The 11,338-nt window shown below is 37.9% G+C and overlaps 1 protein-coding gene across 1 annotated transcript; it reads left to right on the forward strand.

The window, feature by feature from the left end:
• The first annotated feature begins 1,862 nt into the window (after positions 1–1,862).
• Positions 1,863–10,539, forward strand: LOC100374916 (globin-like). Its single transcript, XM_002733325.3, has 3 exons — positions 1,863–2,296; positions 8,527–8,752; positions 9,745–10,539. The coding sequence occupies exons 1-3, from the start codon at positions 2,112–2,114 to the stop codon at positions 9,883–9,885; spliced, it is 552 nt and encodes a 183-aa protein (XP_002733371.1). The 5' UTR covers positions 1,863–2,111; the 3' UTR covers positions 9,886–10,539.
• Positions 10,540–11,338: the final 799 nt, after the last annotated feature.

Genomic DNA, 11,338 nt, shown 5'->3' on the forward strand with positions numbered 1-11,338 from the left:
ATATAAAAAAACAGCAAAATCCAAACCAGTTATCATCTCGGATATTGACTTTTTCAATTATAGAAATACTAAGGTGGCTGGATTTGTCGAAATTACCATATTCATTAAGGTAGTGAGAAGGGTTTGGTGATGTTTTTGAAAAAAAAACATTCTCTGTCTGTTGTCTGATGACAAGCTGTACGTCAATTTCTTCAAAATCTATGAATAAATTACTTCAGCGAGGAACGTTCTGCCAATGACGTTCATCGTGGTAGCAACCCACAATCATGGTGGTATATGCAAATGAGTTAAAACAAACAGTGTGCCGAATTCATATTGGAATTGTGCATGCGTTAATTAAAAAAAACGTATATGTAAATTTGATCAAGAATCCGAGCAACTACTAGAAAATGCATATACGTTACCCGATTAGCCGATGGATATGAAGTGCGCTCCAGCCATATAGTAATTGAGAATCACGCGTCGATAATTTTTAGCCGACTTAAAATTCTGATCGTGTTCTTTCGAAAAGTGCTTTTCATCTAGAAAAAAAAACAGAACTGAAAATGACTGCGAGTATATGTGAAATGTGCTCTTAAGTGATACCTCAAAGTGGTGCGTCAAGCACACTTGCGATGAAAACTTGAAAGCTGAGTGATTTTCTTTTATTTTTTCAATTTCGTTTTTTTAATTCCTGAATTATACGTCAAACAATGAAGGGGTCGACGAGCACGTGGCGAATATTTTATGCGTTCGTTCGAATAAATACGAAAGTCGGGAGTTAATCGCAAATAAGTATACTGGCTCCATTAAAAACACATTGCTCTTGACTGTGTCAATGTTCAATTTCATTTAAATGGTTTATGGTATGCACCATGGCAACGCCATTGTTTATCATCATCATTATCATCACAAAACTAGACACCCTCTAGTGACGGGATCAACATCGGTGATGAGCGGAGTACGATGGGGGACCTTGCCTGACGTCTGTCAGTCCGTATCATCGTCGACCAATTCAATCAAACTGAACAAGAAATGTTGCCACTTTGAAATTGGTTACTTCTCGGAGTCTCGTGTGCATCTCGAAGTATACAATCTGCGTGATTATTTAAACAACTTTACTATGTTGAATACGCCCATATTAATGATATTTCATTGACGCGCGTTACGCAAATATTGATGACTTTTTTTTCAACGATTATATCACAGACCATTGAAACAATTTAATATGTCCTTGCTCGGTTTCTTTCAACTCATAACACATTTATAAATTAACTTTGTGGTTACCTTAGCATTACATATTTAATCGGGTGAAGGGTAAAATACAAATGCAAATAAATAGATAAAGAGGATTTCTAAATGAATATTTATTTTCATAAAACAAAGTAATAAGTCTCGAGACTGTCTCGCGGTATCATTAACGCGATTCGCAGCGCAGCTCTCACCGAATGTACAGGTCACTCATCGCTCGTCGCACTTGGCGGAAATCAGGTTCAATGTCACGGTCCCCGGATTATATGTTTTGAATCGGTCGATCAGATGAATACTGTTGCCAAATATCTGGGCACTATATATTCGTCTGATAAAGTAAAGGTAAGGCGAGGAGAGCTGATGCGGCTGTATCATCGGGGATCGTTTTACAAGTAAGCTTGGTTAGACGCCATTTAAAGTACAGCTAATGGGTTACGGGTGTACTTACTAGAGAGAAGGTGAAATCATCCTTGCTATACGATTACACCATCGCCCTTGGTTTGGTACTAATATTTAGCAATTTTTCATTCGGCAATCGCGTCCATTGTTAACAACCAACATGTATTCATCATTTTGGTTGTCATGACAACAGCAATAACCGAGATTCGCTGTTTGGTGCCGTTATCCATCGACAGAAACAACATTGACGGATACAACTGTACACGTTCCTCCAATCTCTCTCCCCTCGCCTGTTCTATCTCTCCTTCTGCATTGTACCAATACGTAGCATTCGCCATCACAACCATGTCATTCCAGCGATTAGAAAGCCGACTAAATTGTATCGTATCTATTCACAGACCGTCATGTTGAGAGGCTCCGGTCATGGTTGTGCGTATCGTCTTCTCCAAACATCGTAGGAGGACTGGAGTGTTCTAAACGATATGGGTTGTACATCTTCGGCGGCTTCAGATCGTCCGTCGAAAAACGATCCGTTACTGGATCCGCCGCCGCCACAGGAACTGGACCCCAGAATTCCTCTGACGGCGAGGCAGAAATTCAGTATTCAAAAATCGTGGAAAGCAATCCAGAGGAACATGGAGGGTGTCGGCATGGATATTTTTATAAGGTAAAAATCACATTACTGTATAAACCCAACACACTGTCCATCACAGAGTCAGAGAATTACATATTTTACCGTGCATCATCATTCATATAAACATGACCTCGACGTAATATCATTTAAAATCGGGGATACACCATCCTAAATTGAATCGGCTTAGTAATATTATAGATTACAAATATTATTTTCACAAATATAAAAGAGATGTAATTGAATACAATAGTCACACATTTCAAGTCGCCGCGTTATTTAGCGCTAATGATCATGGGTCAGACACATCGTACATGTACCTAACATATTGTTATATTGTGAATAAATAATGTCGTCTTCGACCGGTACACTGCTGATGGTTTTGATATGGCCAATATACACTGATTTTTTTTTTTTTTTACCGATGACATCAATTGCTGGAATGGGGTGTCATGTATCAATGCTTTCAGCTTGCTTATGCCGTATTAATACGAGGGAAACGGCAGGGGAGGGGGGAGGCTGTAAGACTGTATATGATATTATATGTGTTATTGGCCGCTTATATTTACGAGTACCGGTGGAAATAACATCACCAACTAGAAACTGAACGCAGGTGCTAGAAGGATCGCTACACGTCGCATCCAGCCATTGCGGGAGCCATTGTCATCGCTGATGTACGTGTTTACCAAGCACTGTAACTCTATACCGGGAGGTTCATGATTAGTACGAGAGCCTGGAGTAGATGGATATTACGGTGACGCACACGCGTATGCCCGGATTGCGAACTTTAAAAATACCTGACCCTAACATACGCTTAAAATTAAAACCAACACAGCGAAGGTCAAGTTGTACTAGCAGCCGCGAGATCGTGGCATGCAGCGTCGACGTCGGTTACCGCATTGTTGGATGCAGCACGGTTACTAAAAATGAAGTAACCGTGGATGCAGTGAAAAATGGCTTCATTCGCTGTATTTTTTGTGTCTTCGTGTCACATATATATATTATGCATATTAAAGGTTTAAACGTCGTATTTATAAAACGAAAATACTAAACACGAGATGAATTGAGCACATGGCTGCAGTACAGACTATAGGGAGGCCAGTTGGGGACACGTCGAAAAGGGAACACACGACTCACGTAACAGCGTTATGGTATATTTTTTAATTCTGATATGTAATAGCCACGGGATGCGGCTGAATCCTGTCGCACGTCTTGTTTTTTTTTTACTTAATTGTGATCGTGATCTAACATAAACCACAGGCACGGTATTGGCGCCTCCGAAACGTTAGAAAACCGAGTGGAGCTGTATCATTAACGTGGACAGCCCACGTCACCAATTCCATTTGCGATTTAAAAGCCGCTGCATACTGGAATTACAAAAGCCCTGTAAATGTACGAGGAATTACAACCATGATACAGGGAGTTATGCCCAACCGTTTGTTTTCAGCGGCGTGTTCCACGTGCACAACATTACGCCAGTGTTTCGCACACATTGAGCGAATTGATGTTTTCTATGGCAGTACTTACAATAAAGTCGATTTTTCGCGTGACTCATGAAACGGACAAGTGAGGTTTTATTAAATTATTTTCTTCATTAAGAGCTCACAGCTCGTTTAACCACGGAATATGGCCGGCCGACCGGTACAGAAAAAGCCTTAGTATCAGGCCATGATCGGACTGAAACATTTCATTAGTCTGGTCGACCTGATTTAATTTGATTGAGTGATTTGATAAAATCAACTGTCTGTTAAGACAGCAAGAGTGTTGCTCCGAAGCTGATATATAAACAACCGTATGAATTATTAATTAACGGTTAAACGCATAAATGCCATTATATTGTACTCGACGTAATGGCAGTTCAGAACGGAAGGAAACGACCCTGAAAATGATCGACTCTCGTCAATCACTGTGGTGACGCCAGTTAACATTATTGTAAAAAAAGCGGACCATATAACGCTGAAAATAGCGTGATTATTTAATTCAACTCAAATTAGCCCGGTAACTGAATATCACACAGAATTTAATATGAAAATGAAAGTATGGGCCGGCATGGTGTGATCTCAAAGATTTAATACGCATACATAAAACATACTTCGTTTTTTGAGTTATTTTATCTTGTCATATATATGACGCTCCGGATATTGCGCTCATTTCAACAATCCCACAAGTAAACTATTATGAATAATTTTGTTATGAGTCCTAGTTGCTAAGCAATGGACTTTCAACAAACAAGCTTTGCATCGTACTCTTCTGTAAAATAAAATGGTTTCAACACGTTACTCCCTCGTTAGATTTGTTCTTTTTTATTCTTATTTTTTTTATCTTTTATGATATGACATGAATGAATAACAAATTCCGACAGCTACACTGAGAACAATTTTTATTAACAGACAAATCGCAGTAAGAGTGAGCATTGTCATGGTAACGTGTTTACAGTGATCTCTGTATATAGGCGTACACAAGAACACGAATACCAGTAATATCGGTCACTTTAATTGTGTCAATTGACATCCTGTCGAATTAACACCTAACCTTTGTCAAATGTTACGAAATAATGAATACCCACACAGTACAGACACAGAATCAAGTAAAAATTGTCAAGGTTATTCGAAGATTATTCAATGCGTCCGGAAATCGATTGATTCCATTTTGTTCAGTATTTATTCCAAATTAAAATAATTTTATACTGTATTATGTTTTCTGTGCTCTGAATGCACGTGCCTGTATCGATCGGTAATTGTATGAAGAATGAAGATAATGCATTACAAATCGGTTGTATTGAGCACACATGTCACGTGACAAATGTGAAATCTTTAGTTGCTCACTTTGTACAATCAAAGTATGTCGGCTCGGATACAACATTTACTGCACGCGCTATTACACCGCATAAAATGAATATTGATGTGACAGTAAAGTACACGTGGTATTAAAACACACGCAATTAATGATTTGTATAGGCTAATATGTAAATTGATAACAACCTGCGGCCATGTTCTTGGTCGCCATGGTAATATCGGGAAGACGCATAAGTGCATGAGTGTTGTGAGATGAGAGGGATTTTCTAGAGATTTTCTGCATTCATACAAGTGAATTGTTGAGTATGTGTGTTCAGGTCCGATAATAGTTTCTCTGAAATTGGGAGAATGTTACGTATACGTGAAAAGATGCCGGATTTCCTTATCATGACTGATATTGTAACTTAGCACCATTCGTGTTTTTCTTTAATTACTATTGGTATAAAAGATTTCAAAATGTGAAATAACGGTCACTGTGAAAAAGAGGATTTGAGTCCAGTAGCGCTGTCACGATGATACAGCAACAAGTCCGAAAAAAAAATATTATTTTATTCAAATACACGGTGTGAACAAACAAGAAAGGTACTACAAATCTAAAATATTGCCACGCGTATAGATGCGCGCGCGAGATACGCGATACCAATTGGACGAGGCAAGTGACTGTGACATTACGAACGCCAACACGCCCTGGTTGACATGAACCGTGCAGGCAAGACCTTGGAACATCGCGGCAATTGAAATCAATCTTAAATAGAACGGTTTAGGCAAACTCGCTTACTTTAACTGAAAACAAAAATGAAAACGAGTTAGACAAGCAACCGACTCTGACGATATCTTGAAATTGGAAGGGGTGTACTTGACGTGGGTGACGTCGGGATCTGTGGTGTTAATGGAATTTAATATGTATTTCAAGGTTGTTAATCGATGTACGTTGTATATCTCTTCCACGGTTCTTCAAAACGACCACGTGCACGCGGCAGCGATGCTCTTTTAAATTATTCAGATATTATAACAGATTTGTCATTGTAGGGATACATTTACTCGAAACTAAAGAAGCCGTTTGATGTTCAAGTTTAAGGCAAATTCCTAATAATATAAATCTAGGCTACAAATAGAACGACGGGTTAAGCCGTGAAAGGAAATGTTTCGATATGATATTATTAAATCTTTACAAGAAGAATAAAGTGAATGATATGAATTTCCAACGTACTAACTTACATCAGTCAATATGATGAGTTTCAAAGTTCAGGTTTATTTAACTGAAATGATCCAATGCATAAGCACGCTCTTATATTCGTCATTCCACGCGTATTTACTGTGTGCGATATCCGCGTTTTTATATATACAGAATGTGATTACCGGGATATTATTATCGTATTATAACATCTATGAATAGGAGAATCGTTTCTTGAAAAACAAGCTGTTATATATGCCCACATCTTAAACGCGTTTAAAATTTCATAGTTCAACCTCAGACCACTGAAAGAAAGTGGTTTGATGTTCATCTCAAACAACTCTATTTTCTCCCATGCTGCTGAACTGAGAACATGGCGTATGAATGCCTAAACAAATAGCGACTATTAAAGAGAGTACTCAGTGGTAAATTCTAATCCATGACATACACGCTAAGTAAGTGAACTACTGCGGACGAATGTGTCACATTTGTAGTAATGTTAATACTACGAACTATGATGAATTCATCAAAGATTGAAATGCAATGACAGCGTCAAGTTGAACGTCGCGTTTGAAAAGACAGTATAAATCACGACGAATTTGACGGAGAATATGTACGTATATTAACCATTATATTCATACAGTTGTCATGGTAACGCGTCGCAAAACTATCTTAATTGTTATAACGGCTCACGAGTAAGACTTCAATTGGTTCTATATTAGATAAAGGATTTCTGACAGTGACAGCGATACAATGTAATACAACACATACAGCATATCACACGTACAACACGAACTAGGTAAACAAAATGGCGCCCGAAAACGCAGGATGATATCTGAGATGTAGAGAAGATGCAAATGGTGAAAATAGGGCACACTTTCATAATTAATTAAGCCATAATTGACCGTTTCGAAAAATTGGAAAGGCAGCCGTGTGTAAAATTACCGAGTCATGTGGCACTGCTTGTGATCTGTCAACAAAGTTCAAGACGCAACAGGGCATTTTTAATCCGACATTGACTGTTCGAATTCACCATGGTATATCGTCGCAAAAGGTGTCAAACATTGAATTCGTCCGTTATATAGAAACAACACAATCTAAGAATCGCCCGACGTCTAAATTTCTACTGGTATTATAGCAACTAGTCTGCCGAGAACTGCGCCTTTACGGAGACTGCGTTTTAAAGTACCCAATAACGCAAACATTTGTCAAATTATGACAGACTCGCCGCGGTGAGAGAAAATATTTATCTTTGCGAAAATTTTCCAATATGAAATTTATAACTTGGGAAGAAAACATGTCTCCGATTCAATTACCCGAATAAAGAGGAGCTCACATCTGTCGCAAAAGATTAACTTCTCGTGGAAACAATTTATTGGTTGCGAATTCCAGAAATTCTTCTTCATTTTGAATTCCTTTTGATTTCAAATGTCGAAGCATATTGAGAGAGTATGACCTTTCCCCTAAACCGCGGTTCTCGAAACAACCCTAATTGTGTGTCATTGATAACACACCATTGACATACGCCAATCGCTTTAGATATGAGAATTCACTCCAGTTTCCGTCGCTGTGTTCAATCGTTTGTGCAATTATCATCCCCGATCTTTTACAACAATTCTCGTAAAGTTATCTCCATTTTTAAGTTCACGTTTTGAAGAATGAACTCAGTAGCTGACTTCTATTGAATAGTAATATATACGATTCCCCAGCGACGGCCGCGTCAAGTATGGCACATGCGTCAGAGTTTTATAAATCATCCCTTTGGTTATAACATCCATTACACACGATAATAAGACACGCAGAAACAGATAATGAACATTTTGCTTAAATGTTTCTTTTAAAAGTTACCAAATTAAGTGTCCTTTCATAATCGCCGGGAGCACTGAGTGCTATAAAAATCCATCTTCTCCCTCGCTGGGCCTGATAACAAGCATTGATCACAATTACCATGACAACGTATAAACAAATCATTTATTGTTCCGAAGTATTTAAGATTATTTTCAATTTTTGCTTTTATTTCGGCCAACCTCAGAATGACTGGGATCTTTTCTGCATGTAGATAATATATATTAAAAAAGGAATGACTGAAGTCAAATAAAAATGAGAAAGGTCAAATAAATATGTACTCGCGTAAATCACAGCTATAAAATTGACGACTGTAAGGTGTATTTTTTGCCAAGGTGAATATTTACTCATAACGTAAGATACTAATAGTTCTGAAGCCGACATTTGATATATTGTAAATCATATATTATAATACATTTTAATGATTCTAATCCCATTTCCACTCTCAACAGATTATTTAAAGCTCATCCTGAATATCAAGATCTTTTTCCAGAATTCAAAGGAATGTCAGAAGAGAAACTACGTAATAGCATCAACTTTGAAACTCACGTGGGCATCTTTATGAACGTTATTGACGAATGTATCGACAGCCTCGAAGATGCGGATCACGTGATTAATTTACTGACGAAAAAAGGACGTAAACACGCCAATTACGGAGTTAAACCAGAGTTTATCTCGGTAGGTCACATTAATTAAGGCGTTTGCTTTACACTATGCATGGTAACAACCAGTGATTGAAATGAACGTTCTGTATTTTTTAAAAATTTTCAACAGACATTCTGAAAGTATTTACAATGTAAATAGCATCAAATTAATGCTATCCAAATTACCCAGGTTCGGGTCAGCTCTATGAATGTGTTAGTGACATAATTTCCATGTTTGATTGCGACTAATGATGCGTACAAGTCGGCATTAATTTTACGATATCATCGTATACTTTTGTCGGAAGAAACTGCGCTTCTGAGTGACGTGTCATACACGGTTACTAACCGTGTGTCATATAAGCACGTCAGTTTGTACACGTGACACGTTGATGAATTAGCTTTGATTTACATTTAGATTTGTATGTGTTTGGGGCTGAATTATATTCAAACCAGCAAATTGACTAGAATATTTGCACACTGTCTTTTTTTACAATGTCAAATTACGCATATTGGACATTCAATTAATTAATAATTCCTAATAAAAACTTGAAAACATCGAAGTTAAATGACATCTTCTGAGGTGTGAATTAATCCTCGGGCATATGTCCACGCATTCTAACCCACGTCATGTGCCAGTGTTTATTTCCGATCACTCACCAAGCATACAATCAACCACTCCGCCTAGCTATTGCAGTAACAGTTGAACAATGGGGACATGATAAAGACGATCTATCAGACCTATCAATACTCCAGTTTTATACATATTTTTTTGACAATTCCAATAAAAATGCTACATTCAATCAACACAGTAGTACTTGATAGCAGTAACACGAAACAACGCTTATATTCGCTATTAAAGAAGAGGTCACGAACTATAATTACGTCAATTACACGAGTTAAGATAAGCTAAGTGATCATGACGTCAGACGTCTGTACGTCACCTTTACGACGCCTTACTCTTTGTTTACATCCGGGGTCTACATACATTAATGGTGATTGTGATGCCCTTTTTTCTCTTCCTGATAGGATATAGAAGAACCGTTTTTAGCGTCCGTCAAACAGCTACTGGAAGATCGATACTCTGAAAAAATTGAAGAAATTTATAAATTGACAATTAAATTCATCCTAGAACACTTTATAAATGGCCTGAAAGAAAGTGTCGGATAAGACCTGATTATCAACGTTATGAATAATATGCAAGACATTTTTGTATCCTAGTTCTTCTGCGTGGGAGCAGTGTGGAGAAAAAACACAACAAGCGACAGTCGATGTTTCTTTTCTTTTCTGATCACGCCCTCAATCAGTAATACTATAGTTTTCAAATTGGTGTTTCGTCGTCGACACAGAGGGCGCATAACCGACTCACGCTTTATCATTACATTCCTCATATTTGGCGTTCAGGATTACCTGATGAACTCCGGTCTGAAATGAACCAGAATGGCTACGTACACCTTAACCGACTGTAACAAAGGTGCACATGTGTGCCTTTCCTTGGACTGTGCACTGAAACAGACGAAGTACATTACATGCAGTTTTTCACTGTAACGATATCACATGTTTTGTTATACCAGTAATTTTAACCGTGGCACGTGACACATATTTTGTAGATTTACGAAAAAAAAATACATTTTTTTAGATTTTTAAATATTTGCCAATGTTTATTCTAAATATGAAAATGTATTCACACATTTGCTGTTATTAAAACGTTTAACGCAAATAATGGTTGCGAAGGGGTCACGTGTTCTTGTTTAATTGAATCACACTCAAAGTCTATATCGATGCTACGGGACATTTTATTAAATATCATTTTTACATCGCCAATGATTGGTAACATTGCTTTGTATAATGTCTGATAGTACTGGTTTGGTGTATAATGCCCGGCTATAATGCTCAGTAGAATGCATGGTGACATTGCCTTGTATAATGTCTGATAGTGCTGGTTTGGTGCATAATACCTGGCTATAATGCTCAGTAGAATGCATGGTAACATTGCTTTGTATAATGTCTGATAGTACTGGTTTGGTGCATAATACCTGGCTATAATGCTCAATAGAATGCATGGTGACATTGCCTTGTATAATGTCTGATAGTACTGGTTTGGTGCATAATGCCTGGCTATAATGCTCAGTAGAATGCATGGTGACGTTGCTTTGTATAATGTTTGATAGCACTGGTTTGGTGTATAATGCCCGGCTATAATGCTCAGTAGAGTGCATGGTGACATTGCTTTGTATAATGTCTGATAGTGCTGGTTTGGTGCATAATGCCCGGCTATAATGCTCAGTAGAATGCATGGTGACATTGCCTTGTATAATGTCTGATAGTACTGGTTTGGTGTATAATGCCCAGCTATAATGCTCTGTAGAATGCATGGTAACATTGCTTTGTATAATGTCTGATAGTACTGGTTTGGTGCATAATGCCCGGCTATAATGCACAGTAGAAATGCATGGTGACATTGTTGTATAATGTCTGATAGTGCTGGTTTGGTGTATAATGCCCGGCTATAATGCTCTGTAGAATGCATGGTGACATGGCTTTGTATAATGTCTTATAGTACTGGTTTGGTGCATAATGCCTGACTATAATGCTCAGTAGAATGCATGGTGACATTGCTTTG

This window comes from Saccoglossus kowalevskii, chromosome 2 (genome assembly GCF_978046115.1).
Source record: "Saccoglossus kowalevskii chromosome 2, keSacKowa6.1, whole genome shotgun sequence".
Taxonomy (NCBI): domain Eukaryota; kingdom Metazoa; phylum Hemichordata; class Enteropneusta; family Harrimaniidae; genus Saccoglossus; species Saccoglossus kowalevskii.